Consider the following 15,753-nt stretch of genomic DNA (forward strand, 5'->3'; position numbering starts at 1 on the left):
AACTGTGCTACCTGGTCCTTATTCTCGGAGCACCAATTTTCGACGGTGAACTAACCTTACGTCGATCCTCATCGTCATATCATTTCGCCTTGAACAACAAGCTTGGTTTCAAGTTTGTGTCGTACCCTTGGTTCCAATAACCTTTCACTTCATCATTACTTGACTTGATGTCGTTACCGATCGATTACATCTTCATGAACTCTCGCGACAAAGGTGTCGTGATCATCAACATTCTGAGCTCATCCAGGATATCAATTGGATTCATGATGAGAAATACCATCCTTGCCCTCGATGAATTGTATTATCGTCGACCACTTTATTGCCCTCCCACCAACACAAGCTTGTTCATGTTTGGTGTTATACCTTGAGTTCCTTGCTATTCAGCAATTGTTCTTCTTTACCTTGGAGTATTACCATCCTTTATGTCAAGAATGTTCTGAGATTTGTTCCACCTCTTGAGAATTCTTGGCATAGAAATACTTCTCACCATCACCATTCTTTCTTGGTCCCCGTGTTAATTCCAACAAGGGAACGGTGTTGTCTGGATTCTTTCCTTCTAGCAACCCTATTTTTTAAGTTAATGGTCGAAAGTTCATTCTTAGGCTATTGACTATTGAATCACCATTCTGACATTGGTCGTGCAACCCAACCCATATTTCGGGTGCACCTTTCAACCAATGTTTAATTGTGTATGTTTTCCTCGAGCATACATCATTATACCATTTGATCTGACAAATGTCATCTTCTTGTTCACATTATTGTGGAAATCAATCATTTGAAAATCTCAATGAATTGTCGCTGAGTCAATCAGCCACCTCCTCACCTCTCCTTGGTTTAATGATGAACTATTGTTTCAGGAACCCGCTCCCATAGTTCATTTCCCGAGAATCTTGCAATGCCATTTCAACGATTTGTGTTGCGCCTTTTCTTCTAGGACATCCTGAGTCTGAGGCATCATGACACCAATTGGATCTGAATCTCGGTCAGATATGATGGTTGGGACAACTTTCCAGGAGTTATGTTGTTTGTCCTTTGATGACCCGGTAACATGATGTCATGCCTAGCACCCCCCCCCCAGGCTGGAGGACCTATCATTATAGATTCCTTTTCAGCAAGGTTATCCATTCATCCATGAGGAAATTGTAAGACTTATTCTACAAGTTATTCCTGATGGATCCTTCGTGTTTCTAAAGTCTGATCTTCACCTGAAGACCATGTCAATGCTATCTCGAAGCATGTCTATGGTACTCCAATTTTCAACAAGAACATTTGAAGCCCAATGATAAATGCTTCCTGCTCAATTATCCAAACACCGTTGTATGGGTAATATCATGAAATTTCTCTCCCCTACCTAAGGAGTTTTCTACATAATATCCTGTCATGGATATCATGCTCTGCTTGTCCTTGGGAAGGATATACCCCTGATATACGTGTTTAAGCACATTTTCCTTCGCGTTGTTTTGTTCAAACTTACTTGTAAACTACTTAACCGAGCAGTGGTAATCCCCTGCTTAGGTAAACACCTCGGTGTACCTTCCTGTCTGGTGTAACCCTGTTACTACTGTTGATGACTTCCGGTAACCGCCGAGGGACGATAACTTTGCCTATTGGTCCGCCTCGTTCAACGAGCAGGAAAATGGTTCTCTTCGTCCCTCGCCCTTGGTACCGACATTGTTGACAACAAAACCGACAGGCTATCCTCTGACATACCTTGTTATCTTGACCGTGCAAATATTAGCGCCTTCCCGCTTTTAAACCACATGGTGGGCCCATAACCCACAGTTCCACAGGATCGAAACCTGACTCTCCTGTACAACCCTGTTTCCAATGGTTATTCCTCATGCTTGGCTTCGTATTTAATTCACGGGCCACCTTCCTAGTGTTCTATTCTGGTATCAGATGCAATCCTTACTCTCGTTGCTCTGAACCCCTTTCTCACCCTGGTTCAGACCTCGAGCAACTATCTATCTGCTTGGAACCTCTTATTGTACCTTCGTACCTTACTCTCGATGTATTTTATATGTTCAACTAGAGAGATACTCTTATGCTCATTCTTGGGTTAACCCCAGCTTGTTCCCTCATAAGCATTTTTGTCGTAGCCGAGCTGCCCTTATTGATTCGTTAGTACATTGGAGATCCTGAATAAAGGATGACAGCTCTATCATGATGACCTGGAGCAGAGAAATGAAGACTTCAACGTAATGGATCCACCTCTTCGAGAAGAGCAACCAAAGACGAGAAGATTCGTTAGAAATTTCGTAACCAAATCCCTTCCCCCCTTATAACCGCTCCTAAATCTCGGGACGAGATTTCTTGTAGTGGAGGAGAATTGTGACGCCCGGGTAATTAAGCTACAGTGATCCTCCGCTAATGATGCCACGTCACCACAGTTACTGTTACTAATCTCGGGTTGATTCGAAACCGTTTTAAAAATTCAAATTTAAATTAGTGTCAACAATAAAAGTTTTCAAAAGTTGAAACAAAAATGTTCGGTGGGTGCCGAATACTACAAGGGTAATTATAATAAAGCAAACACATTTTTATAAAATGCCTAAATGATTTAAAATGAAATAAAACAGAAAAGGTAGAATAAATAAAAAAGTAAAAATAAAACAACAGAAACCCCCTACCCCGCTGGGCCAAGTGGCCCAGCTGGCCTCCGCCGCCCGAACGGGCCGGCCCAGCCGCCCCCCCGCACTGCCTTATCCCCCCGGGCACCGAAACCCTAACCAACCCGACCGCACACCCCCCCCCCCACTCCCCACGATCTCCACCCTCTCCTCCAGCGCCGCCAGGGGAGAGCCCCGCGCGCGACCTCCCCACCTCTCTCGCTCGCTGACTCGCCTCTCCCCCGATCCAATCGGGCTCGGGCTCGACGCCCCGGTGCTGCCCCGCCGCCACACCGACGCCGCCCGTCCTCACCTCCTCCCCGACCAGCGACCCAGGGCAACGGCGCCCCTCACCGCACGCCCGACGCCGTGCCTCCCCGGATCCCGTCGCCGGAACCACGCCGCTCGCCTCTCCGTCATCGACGCGTCCCCGTCCTCCTCCCCGCCGGCCTGCGTCCCCTACGTCGCCGAACCGTCCCCGTCCTCCTCCCCGCCGAACCACATCGAGCCTCGCCGCTTGTTCCCCTGCAACGTGGGCTGAGGAAACCCCCTCCTTCTCTCTCTCCCCTCTCTGACCCCGCGCCGTGGCGTCCTCGCCGGCGCTGTCTGCGCCCTTCCCGGACGCACCAGGGCTTTGCCCTCCTCCCGTCGTTGCTCGCGTTCGCCCTGCCTGAAGCCGTGCCCATCACCGCACGCACCGGCCTTCCCAGCTACGGTGCCCGCCTGCGCCTACCGCGGCCGGCCGGCCGAATGTCCTTGCCGCCGTGACCCTGCTCGGCCCCTCGCGCCGTCTCGCTCCCGCGCCCCAGCTCCCTTGCTGCTGCTCTCTCCGGCCACGGCCTCACCTAGTGCATGTTGCCCCGCCGTGGCCTCGCCGCTGCCACGCCGGCGCCGCGCCGGCGTCCTCCCCTCACCGTGGCACTGACTGGCCGCGCCCAGTCCGGGCGCTCGCGCCCCCGCGTCCCCGGGTCCAGGCGCCCGTGCACCCACACCCGATAGCCCACCCGTTTAACCCCCTCTGCCATTGACAACTAGGCCCCATGCCCCCATTAAAAAAAGAATTAGAAAATTAATTAGAAAAATATTAATTAATTAATTAGATAATTAATTAACTTAATTAAACCGGTTAAATTAACCTAATGACTTAATTAAACTAATTAAACTTGCTCAGTTAGTCTAAGACAATGACGAACGGGCCCCACCTGTCAGTTTGACCGGTCAACAGTCACAGTTGACCGCTGATGTCATGCTGATGTCAGGCTGACGTCAGCATGCACTGTTCTAAATAATGTCGAATTAAATTAATTGAATAAATTCTAAAAATAATTTAAAACTTTAGAAAATCATATAAAATAAACCGTGGCTCGGATGGAAAAAGTTTGTACATGAAAGTTGCTCAGAACGACGAGACGAATCCGGCTACACCCTCCGTTCGTCCGCCACACACTCCTAGCATAGCGAACATGGAACTTTTCCCCTCCGATTCGTCTGTCCGAAAATGCTAAACCTGGGGAAACATTCTCGGATGTTATCCCCCTTCGCCGGTAACGTGTAGCATCGCGTTAGAACACGTCTAGCTCTGTTTGTTGTCCTGTTATGCTCTTGCTTGCTATGTATTTACTGTTTCTCCCCCCCCCCCTCTTCTCTCCGGTAGACTCTGAGACTGCCGTTGATGCCACTATGATCAACTACGTCACCGACGACCCCTCTCTCTAGCCAGAGCAACCAGGCAAGCCCCCCCCCCTTTGATCACCAGATATCGCCTACTCTTCTCTATACTGCTTGCATTAGAGTAGTGTAGTACGTTACTGCTTTCAGTTAATCCTATACTGCTGCATAGCCTGTCCTTGCTACTACTGTTGTTACCTTTATCTGCTTTCCTACTGATTAGTATAGGATGCTAGTGTTCCATCAGTGGCCCTACACTCTTGTCCGTCTGCCATGCTATACTACTGGGCCGTGATCACTTCGGGAGGTGATCACGGGCATATACTATATACTTTACACAGTTACATTACCTGTGATACTGATCGGAGACGGGGGCTGAAGAGGCAGGTGGCTCCATCCTGGTAGAGGTGGGCCTGGGTTCCCGACGACCCCCGACTGTTACTTTGTGGCGGAGCGACAGGGCAGGTTGAGACCACCTAGGAGACAGGTGGGCCTGGCCCTGTTCGGCGTTCGCGGATACTTAACACGCTTAACGAGATCTTGGTATTTGATCTGAGTTGGCTACGAGCTTATACGCACTAACCATCTACGCGGGAGTAGTTATGGGTATCCCGACGTCGTGGTATCAGCCGAAGCACTTCAGACGTCAGCGACGGAGCGGCGCACGCCGGATTGGACTGGAACGCCACTAGGATAGGTCTGCTTCCGGCCGCCCACGCAACGTGCAGGTGTGCTCAGGGCGATGGGCCCAGACCCCTGCGCGCTTAGGTTTAGACCGGCGTGCTGGCCTCTCTGTTGTGCCTAGGTGGGGCTGCGACGTGTTGATCTTCCGCGGCCGGGCATGACCCAGGAAAGTGTGTCCGGCCAAATGGGATCAAGCGTGCTGGGTAAGTTGGTGCACCCCTGCAGGGAAGTTAATCTATTCGAATAGCCGTGATCTTCGGTAACAGGACGACTTGGAGTTGTACCTTGACCTTATGACAACTAGAACCGGATACTTAATAAAACACACCCTTCCAAGTTCCATAGAAAACCCGGTGATCGCTTTTCCACAGGGCGACGAGGGGAGGATCGCCGGGTAGGGTTATGCTATGCGATGCTATTGGAGATGCTACTTGGAGATGCTACTTGGAGAAGCTACTTGGAGATGCTACTTGGAGAGGCTACTTGGAGGACTTCAATCTACTCTCTTCTACATGCTGCAAGACGGAGGCTGCCAGAAGCGTAGTCTTCGACAGGATTAGCTATCCCCCTCTTATTCTGGCATTCTGCAGTTCAGTCCACCGATATGGCCCTTTACACATATATACATGCATATGTAGTGTAGCTCCTTGCTTGCGAGTACTTTGGATGAGTACTCACGGTTGCTTTCTCCCCCTTTCCCCCTTTCCTATCTTCCTGGTTGTCGCAACCAGATGCTGGAGCCCTGGAGCCAGACGCCACCGTCGACGATGATTCCTACTACACCGGAGGTGCCTACTACTACGTGCAGCCCGCTGACGACGACCAGGAGTAGTTAGAAGGGTCCCAGGCAGGAGGCCTGCGCCTCTTTCGATCTGTATCCCAGTTGGTGCTAGCCTTCTTAAGGCAAACTTGTTTAACTTATGTCTGTACTCAGATATTGTTGCTTCCGCTGACTCGTCTATGATCGAGCACTTGTATTCGAGCCCTCGAGGCCCCTGGCTTGTATTATGATGCTTGTATGACTTATTTTATTTGTAGAGTTGTGTTGTGATATCTTCCCGTGAGTCCCTGATCTTGATCGTACACATTTGCGTGCATGATTAGTGTACGATTGAATCGGGGGCGTCACATCTCTACTCTTTTTTGCCCTAACTTCTAGAGCACTCATCAAAATTGAGCATGTAAATCCTAGTTTTTTTATGAACTCTAAAACCTCTCTGCTTTTTTATTTGAACTTCTTCGTTTTATTTTTGTGAAAGAAAAAAATGATTTGTAAGTAAACATCCAACAACTTTTTTTCAAATTGAACTTCATTCTTTTTTTACCTACAAACAAGAAGAATTTGAGTTTTTTGTATAAATCGAACTATCCAATTTTTTTTAATTTGAGTTTCTTGAGTTAAAAAATGAACTTCTCTATTTTTTAAATTTGGACTTCTTGTTTTTACTTAGAAACTTGATAAATCCATTTTTAATCTAATGTTTGTCCTGATCTTGTTTAACAAATTAAACTTCTTGGCTTTTACTTTTCAGGCATGGATAAATCTGTTTTTAGAACTTTCAATTTTTAATTTGAACTTCCCCATTTTATTCTTTAACAATGAAAAAAATCTGAGTTATTTTATTAACTTCGAACATCTATAAGTTTTTAATTGAACTTCTTTCTTCTATTCTTAGAAAATAAAAAACCTTTTGAAATAAGCACTGAAACCCTTTTTTAAATGAACTTCAATTTTTTTCCAATAAATTGGAAGAATATGAGATTTTATTATACATCGAACTACTCCGTGATTTAAATTTGAAACTTCCTGATTTTATTATTTTTTAGCAATGAGGTGAGGTAAATCTAGGTTCTTTGTAAACACCAAACTTCTTCATTTTTTTAATTTGGACTTCCTAGTTTTATATCTTTTAGTAACAAAAAATATCCTAGCTTCTAATGAACATCAAACCGCTTCGTTATTTTCGTTTGAACTTATGCGATTTTCTAAATGGGGAAAACCATTTTTGATAAACATTTTTGAATGGTCCCATTATTTTAGTTCGAACTTCTCCATTTTATTCTTTTCTAACGAGAAAAATCTACGTTTTTTATGAACTTCACACTTCTTTGTTTTTAAAATTTAAACTTCTTATATTATTCTTAGTTGAAAATAAATCATTTTAAGTGAATATCAAACATTTTTTAAAACATTTGACTTCATTCTTTTATTTTTCCTAGATACCGAAAGAATTTGATTTTTTTTGTATACATTGAACAACCCCGTTATTCTTTATTTGAGCTTCTTGTTTTTTATTACTTTGGCAATGTGTAATCTAAGTTTTTTATAAGTATCGAATTGCTCTTACATTTTAATTTTAACTTCTTTGTTTCAATGTTTAGTAATGGAAATCTGAGTTTTTCGAATATATATCGAACCGCTCCGTTACTTAAATTTCAACTTCTAATTTTTTCTTAGAAACTTGGAAAATCAATTTTTATAATAAAAATTTGAACTGCTTTGTTTTTCAGTTTGACCTGCTGTGTTTTGTAATATACATTTGTTTGTAATCTGAATTTTCTCATTTTTATATAAGTGATCCACCTTCTGTATTTTTATGTGAAATTTTTCCACGAACTTGTGAACTTTCTATGTTTTATTTCTTTTTTAGTTTCTTTCTCTTTTCACACTCCCTTATGTTTCATTTTGAACTTCTTGGATATGTCATACATGTTAGATTGCCATTTTTGGCTTAGAGTTTCCGTACCTATTTGTTTCACCCATAATTTTGATAACTGGTATTTTCATTATTTTGTCTTTGCTGAAAGGTGTTTCCAAAACTTTCTTTGACAAACCACAATAACAGCTAGCAGTGACCAGCAAATTGATGTTGGTTCGTGACCGCGACACCGAGATGGAGGAGGCGTCGGGGCATGGCAAGCAAAAATAATTGTGACTGAATAGTCTCAATCAGGTATGTAGGGGTTACAAGAAAAGAAATAACAAGTACATCAACTTTCAGTGCCTCCTTCACACACATATGTGCAACAAAATTGGCATTTCTTCTTTATATATATGAACTTGAACCCGTAGAAACTTGTGAGATATGAACACATCTCTCGAAAGCCATCGGCCGCCTTGGAAAAAAGCCCTGGAATTCTCCGACATCATGCATCAAAGGCCTTCAGTCTCAATAATATTATTTCAGAATCCTTTTTCAATCGCCATCATCATAGTTGTCCCTGCAGCCCAACTATCAACTTTACAATTCTGAAAGTACTAGCTTTTGGCAAAATGTATACGAGCTACCGAAGAAATTGAAGATAGTTGCAAACAACATATGTGAGTGAAGGCAGTACCTTTGTTCTTCTTGAACTTCTCTTTTTTCTGATTCTGAACTAGCGATTGTTCTTTTCTGTAGGGTGTAGTACAACCGCCGGTGCTGGGAGGACGGCTTTCGTTCCATCATGTAGCCGCATCCACTGTCGTACAAGACAGTGAGCAGGGGAGGAAGGAGAGACAGACCTGGCAGCAAGCGGGGGAGGAGCCGGAGCTGCGCTACGTCGAGGATGCACGATGAACTTGAACCTAAAGTGCAGAACACACAGGGAAAATACTCTCAGTAATCCAAGCTATATCAGTTAGCAGGCAAGGACTAAGCTAGAAGGGAAAACGAATGCACTAAACTGGTACTATTTTTGTAAAGTACAAACTCAAGGCAATCCTTCCAATTGCATGTTATATCAATGTAGTCCTAGTAAAGATCATTACAAAACAGTGACGCATTTACATCCATGAATAACAAAGGGCTTTCTAAATATCATCCTACCAATGCTTTGTCACCTGCATGTCTTGAAAAAATAAAATAAAATCATGCTTCAACCACATGTGTGGTTCGCACAGCTTTCTCTGCTTATGAGTTAGCTAGCCACCATTTCTATTTTCTTATCAAGCCTGGAAGTGAGCAGCTTGTCGATCTCACATAACACATCTTCCACCGTGGTATTTCCTTTTTACCTAAATCACAGATGACAGTGAAAGAGATACATGTAAGTTACAGGTAACTAGATATATCATGATTATGAAATATTTGCTCAGTGAGTTTTGTTGTTGTTGCTCTATATCTTGCATTAGTAGTAGTGAATACCATACTAGTACAAGCGTATAATAGATAAAAGGAAAATAAATAAATCTTTAGTTGAAGGTGCAGCGATACACAACCTTGACAAAAACAATAGAATAAAGAATGCCATGGAGGAACAAGGAATTTAACAATAACAAGAGCTACTCCATCTAAGTAGCAGAACATAAATATGTTCGTGACTGTCGATTCATATACTTTTTCCCCCGACTTCAAACTAATATGTGATGTGGTAAGGTAACTCGACAGAATATAGACATCGCGAAGTAGAATAGCATATCAGTCTTGAGCAGAGAAATAAGACAGAGCGTTCTAAGTACGAAGGAGATAAATCGCCTACCTTGACTATAACATCTTCATATATCGAAACCAAGGACTTGATATTTTGATAATGCGTCTGCGACCTCAGCTTAACCTTTTCTTCTGTATCATCAAATCTTTGTGTAAGCCTGGATGCAATTTCTTCATTCTCAGGTGGAGAATACTTTAGATGGTATATTTTCCCCGTTTCAGGATGCAGCCGTCTGCCAACCACCCTTTCAACAAGAAGTTCATCCGGAACCTACATTGACGATAGGTGAGCTAATACTTGTATTGAACAAAAATAAGCAAATACCTAGACTCTCCATTTCAGAATCTACTTACTGAACTGCAGCCAGTTTCAATGCGATATAGAAAGCATGACAAATACATCAAAGGTGTATTGCCATATTACAGTACCAAGACCTAGAATGTACTTACACCGGTACTAGTGCACATAGACATTTTAGCGAAAAATTTGTGTGCACACACTAGAGAAGTGAAGAGTGAAGAAGAAGAGACGAGGCACGGTGGAGTAGGAACCTGTGGTGCAGCGTATGCATTCAGCGATGGGCTAGGGACTAAGGAGAAGAGAAAGAGATTAGTGTAGAGAGAGAGATTAGGGAGAGGGAGGGAGAGAAAAATCAGGGTCGAGATCAGGGAAGGGAGGCTCCAATACCTATGGGAGGGGGCCTGGGAGAGGAGGGCGCGCGCAGAAGCCTGGTCGACAGAGAGCGGTGGTTGGGCAGCGGCGCTGGTAAGGTCGACGGCCGGCGGAGGAGCCTGCTGCCGGTGGTTTGCCAGCAGCGCGCAGGGGAGGGAAGGCGCTGCCGTAGTGGAAGGAGGCAGTGGGAGGCTAGCAGAGCGCTAGAGAGGAAGTGGCGGTGCGCGGAGGCAGGCATCGGCCAACGGAGGAGAGGTGGCGATGCGCGGATGTGGGACGGTGGCGCGCGGGATGTGGGACGGCGGCGTGCGGGATGTGGGACGGCAGCGCGTGGAGGCAGGCGGCGACGCGCGGGAGGTGGGCGGCCGTGCGCAGAGGTAGGAGGCGTCGCGTGGGAGCCTGGGTGCGGCGGCGGGAGGGAAGTTGGCCGCGGCGGCGGCGTTTTCTGTTTGGTCGAGTCTGGGGAGAAGTTCGTGGAGCATGTTATGGGCCGTTCGGGAGGTGCAAGGTGGGCCAGTCGGGTTGCTCTAAATCTCGGCAGCATCTCGTCGCTCCCCTATATATGCGCGATGTGATTAGTATTATGATCCTAGGATCAGAATAGTCCTACCCTATATATATATATATATATCCGGATCTCTCCAACCCATAGTGCTTGCCAAAGAAAAAATTATAAGGCCTCTTTTGGTTTAGAGGAATCTTGTAGGAATTTCATAGGATAGGATTTTTATAGGAAAAATTCTTTTAGATCCCTTTAGTTTGTAGGAATGAAATCCTATTCCTATGGAGGAATTCTTCCTATCCTCCACAATTCATAGGAAAATAAACATTAGTCTAGACTCAATGAAAAAAATCCTATGATATGAATCAAAGGGCATCTCCTTTCCTATTCCTACTCATAGGATGTGAGATACATGTCATCTCATTTTCTATGACTTTTCTATTCTTACGATTTTCCTACCCTATGAACCAAAGGAGGCCTATAAAGAAAAGGTGATGATCACCATGACTCTTGTAAGGGTAGAAGATAAAAGTAAAAGATAAGCCCTTCGCAGAGGGAAGCAAAGGTTGTCATGCGCTTTTATGGTGGGATGTACACAATCTTGATGCAAAAAAACGTCACTTTATATTGCCGCTTGTGATAAAGAACTTTATTATGCAGTCTGTCGCTTTTATTTCTTCTATATCACAAGTCCGTATAAAACTTATTTTCTTCACACCAATAGATCATACATATTTAGAGAACAATTTTTATTGCTTGCACCGATGACAACTTACTTGAAGGATCTTACTCAATCCATTGGTAGGTATGGTGGACTCTCATGGAAAAACTGGGTTTAAGGGATGTTTGGAAGCACAAGTAGTATCTCTACTTGGTGCAAAGAATTTGGCTAGCATGAGAGGGAAAGGCAAGCTCAACATGTTGGAGAATCCATGACAATATAACTTCTATTCGAATATAAGAAAACATAACTCATTATGTTGTCTTGTTTGTCCAACATCAACCTTTTAGCATGTCATATTTTAATGAGTGCTCACAATTACAAAATAGTCCAAGATTGTATATTTATATGTGAAGCCTCTCTTTCTTTATTACTTCCTATTAATTGCAACAATGACCAACATTATGTTTGTCAACTCTCAACAACTTTTATGCATCATACTTTTTATATGTGAAGTCATTACTTTCCATGAGATAAATATATGATCTTTTTTTTATTCTTTTCTTTTTTTTAATTCCCTCAAGATTATAGCAAGATAGCAAAGCCCTCAACTCGAAACTACTCTTTATTATATATAACTCAAGGACTCGATTACATAGAGGGGACATAAAGCAAAACTCAAAGATAGATCAGACTAAAAACATTATTCTACTAGATCGAGATATAACCAAAAGGATTAGACTAAGAAAAACGATAAAGATAAAGGTGAGATGGTGATACGATACCGGGGCACCTCCCCCAAGCTTGGCAATTGCCAAGGGGAGTGCCCATACCCATGTATTTATGTCTCTTTCTTCGGATGTGGTGATGATGAAGTTGTTGATGATGTAGGCTTGCCCTTTTTCCTCAGCTTATGCTTGAGGGTGGAATTTTCCTCCTTCGGCTCACCGATCTCCTGTTCCAGTGTTAATATCCTTCTGCATAATTCTTGCTTGCTCTCCTACAGAAGACTAAAAGGGATAAACTCGATCTTTGGTTTCTTTGCTTCGTTCGGGAGACTTGACTTTTTGAACTCCACGTGCATGTCCCGAGGTTGGGATAGTGGGACTTCCTCTTCATCGGAACTTGTCTCTTCCTTTCCTTTCAGATCATAGTCTTCTTCTTCCTCTGTCGTCCAACCATAATGCTCCAAATCCGCATAGACCTTGGGGTCTGCAATGTAATCAACCACATAACTCTCTCCCTCCGAATCTTGGGACGACATATTGCTCTAAATCTGCTACAGAAATAGCTCAAAAAAAACATGAGATATTGTCGTGGTACGGTGGTCAAAACCTTCGGGAGATTATATAATGAATTTTTACTGACCAAAAGAAGTATTGTGCAAGAAAACGGAGTCCAGAAGGCACACGAGGTGGCCACAAGGCAGGGGCGCGCCCTCCACCCTTGTGGTTGCCTCGTGTCTCTTTCGGACTACTTTTAATTTTCCTAATTTTTTAAATATTCCAAAACAGAGAAAATTTGCTATTGGAAATGTTTTGGAGTCGGTTTATTTACCGTACCACATATGTATTCCTTTTCGGAGTTTGAAACATTCTGGAAAGTATCCCTTATGTACTCCTCCGGTGTTACGGTGTCAATTGTATTGGTCTCAACATTTATGGTATTACTTGACATATAATGTTTAATTCTTTGACCATTTACCACCTTCAAATTTGTGCCTTCGACATTGTTGATTTTTATGGCACTAGAACGATAGACCTCCTCAACAATGTAAGGACCTTCCCATTTAGAGAGAAGTTTTCCTGCAAAAAATCTTAAATGAGAGTTGTATAGCAAAACATGATCACCTAAATTAAACTCACGCTTTTGTACTCTCTTATCGTGCCATCTTTTAACCATTTCTTTAAACAACTTGGCATTTTCATAGGCATGGGTTCTCAATTCATCAAGTGAGATAATGTCAAATAACCTCTTCTCACCGGCAAGTTTGAAGTCATAATTGAGCTCTTTAATAGCCCAATATGCCTTATGTTCTAATTCAAGAGGTAAGTGACATGCTTTTACATAAACAATTTTATACAAAGACATACCCATATGGTTTTTATAAGCAGTTCTATAAGCCCATAATGCATCATCAAGTTTCTTAGACCAATTCTTTCTAGATCTATTAACAATCATTTGCAAAATCAATTTAATCTCTCTATTTCTCAATTCTACTTGACCACTAGACTGAGGATGATATGGAGATGCAATTCTATGCTCAACATCATACTTAGCAAGCATTTTACGGAAAGCACGATGAATAAAATGTGAATCACCATCAGTCATTAAATATCTAGGGACTCCAAACCTCGGAAAAATAACTTCTTTATGCATCTTAATAGAAGTGTTATGATCAGCACTACTAGTTGGAATAGCTTCTACCCACCTAGTAACATAATCAACATCAACTAAAATATGTGTATACCCATTGGAGGAAGGAAAAGGTCCCATATAATCAAAGCACAAACATCAAATGGTCCAATCACAAGTGAATAATTCATAGGCATTTCCTGACATCTACTAATATTGCCAATTCTCTGGCATTCATCACAAGACAAGACAAACTTACAAGCATCCTTGAAGAGAGTAGGCCAATAAAAACCGGATTGCAATACCTTGTGTGCAGTTCTATCTCCAGCATGGTGTCCTCCATCAAACTCGGAGTGACACTTGCATAGGAAATGTTCCTGTTCATGCTTAGGTACACAACGTCTAATAACACCATCTACTCCTTTATAAAGGTGTGGGTCATCCCAACAGAATGTCTTAAATCATAGAAAAACTTTTTCTTTTGCTCATATGTGAAACTAGGTGGTATAAATTTAGCAACAGTGTAATTAGCATAATCAGCATTCCATGGAGCATTACGAGAGGCATTTATGACAGCTAATTATTCATTAGGAAAGTTATCATCAATAGGTAGTGGGTCATCAAGAACATTTTCTAACCTAGACAAGTTGTCAGCAATGGGGTTCTCAGCTCCCTTTCTATCAATAATATGCAAATCAAATTCTCGTAACAAGAGAACCCATCTAATAAGTCTAGGCTTAGCATCTTTCTTTTCCATAAAATATTTAATAGTACCATGATCAGTGTGAACAGTTACTTTGGAATCAACAATATAAGATCCAAACTTATCACAAGCAAATACAAACACTAAAAATTATTTTCCAGTAGTAGGATAATTTCACTGGGCACTGTCCGGAGTTTTACTAGCATAATGAATAACATTCAATTTCTTATCAACTCTTTGTCCTAGAATAGCACCAACAGCATAATCACTAGCATCACACATAATTTCAAAGGGTAAATTCCAATCAGGTGGCTGAACAATAGGTGCAGAAATCAAGGATTTCTTGAGTATTTCAAATTCTTCTACACAATCATCATCAAAACCAAAAGGAATATCTTTTTGCAAGAGATTAGTGAGAGGCCTAGAAATTTTAGAGAAGTCTTTAATAAACCTCCTATAGAAACCAGCATGACCAAGGAAACTTCTTATACCTTTGATATCTTTAGCACACGACATCTTTTCAATAGCATCTACTTTAGCTTTATCCACTTGAATACCTCTTTCAAAAATTTTATGCCCCAAGACAATACCTTTATTAACCATAAAGTGGCACTTCTCCCAATTCAAGACAAGATTAGTTTCTTCACATCTTTGCAAAACTGGATCAAGGTTTCTTAAGCAATCATCAAGAGAAGTTCCGTAAATGGAGAAATCATCAATGAAAATCTCAACAATCTTTTCACAAAAAACCAGGGAATATAGCGGCCATACATCTTTGAAAGGTAGTAGGTGCATTTTTGAGCGTTCTGGGGACGGGGGTCCCCAGACTTGCCTGCCTGCGGCCCGCGGCATGGCTCCTCCAGCGGCCCCGTACGGCCCATCTTCACCAGCAAACACCCAAGACCCTCGCGAGGGGCCAAGCCTCGTGAGGCGGACGACGCAAGACCTCCTCAGGGGTGGCCTCACCTGGCTGGCTCACGAGGGGCGGAGAGATCAAGGCAAGGCAAACCTCGCGAGGTTCCAATGACGTAAGCCATGACGATCAAGACTAGGCGGGCGCCAGCAAGCGCAGTGTCCTTGCTTCCTCCTTGGTGCTAAGGAGGCAAGCGCGGGCGAGGAGTTCCAAGGAATCAGGCAAAGGTTTCCATACCGGTGCAACAAGACCAAGACCAGTAGGATGGCAGGACGGAGGTTACCGTGGAGCCCAAGACGGCGTCACCACCAGAGCCTTTGGCAGGTGAAGACTACTTTTGTCAGGATAACTTGTACTAGTTGTCTCCCTTCGAATTTGGCCGTTGTGGGATCCCTTCCCGCTCAATATTTGGGAAGAGGACCAGGGCCTCTATAAATAGGACTAGCCACCACCATAGTAGGGAAAACGGGTCTGGAGGGGAGAGAGGATCCAGATCTTCCTCAAACACACAAGCTCACCAACCACAAGAACACCTCTCCTCAGGAGGCTGTTCTTCCCTTGTAACTATTCATC

At 43.2% G+C, this 15,753-nt stretch overlaps 1 protein-coding gene across 6 annotated transcripts; it reads right to left on the reverse strand.

Annotated features, from left to right (window-relative positions):
• Positions 1-7,875: 7,875 nt before the first annotated feature.
• On the reverse strand, positions 7,876-10,563 carry LOC123127418 (uncharacterized). Of its 6 annotated transcripts, none has more exons than XM_044547116.1 (5): positions 10,062-10,563; positions 9,926-9,963; positions 9,423-9,644; positions 8,301-8,529; positions 7,876-8,183 (listed from the first exon to the last, which is right to left on the reverse strand). In XM_044547116.1, exons 1-4 carry the CDS (start codon positions 10,282-10,284, stop codon positions 8,500-8,502), a joined length of 513 nt encoding a protein of 170 aa, XP_044403051.1. In that variant the 5' UTR covers positions 10,285-10,563; the 3' UTR covers positions 7,876-8,183; positions 8,301-8,499. The 6 variants fall into 6 exon arrangements, 2 of the variants coding, with proteins under 2 accessions (XP_044403051.1, XP_044403050.1); XM_044547115.1 differs by having other exon boundaries at positions 8,301-8,958; XR_006462460.1 differs by lacking the exon at positions 9,926-9,963 and having other exon boundaries at positions 8,301-8,958.
• Positions 10,564-15,753: the final 5,190 nt, after the last annotated feature.

Source organism: Triticum aestivum, chromosome 6A (assembly GCF_018294505.1).
Source record: "Triticum aestivum cultivar Chinese Spring chromosome 6A, IWGSC CS RefSeq v2.1, whole genome shotgun sequence".
Taxonomy (NCBI): domain Eukaryota; kingdom Viridiplantae; phylum Streptophyta; class Magnoliopsida; order Poales; family Poaceae; genus Triticum; species Triticum aestivum.

What these genes read in the sequence shown, in the direction of transcription:
- LOC123127418 (XM_044547115.1), bottom strand. Translation starts at nt 10,284, where the DNA reads ATGCCTGCCTCCGCGCACCGCCACTTCCTCTCTAGCGCTCTGCTAGCC. An exon ending in ATGCATACGCTGCACCACAG is followed by an intron (nt 9,645 to 9,925) that starts GTTCCTACTCCA and finishes TCGTCAATGTAG; the next exon opens with GTTCCGGATGAACTTCTTGT. An exon ending in ATGAAGATGTTATAGTCAAG is followed by an intron (nt 8,959 to 9,422) that starts GTAGGCGATTTA and finishes TCTGTGATTTAG; the next exon opens with GTAAAAAGGAAATACCACGG.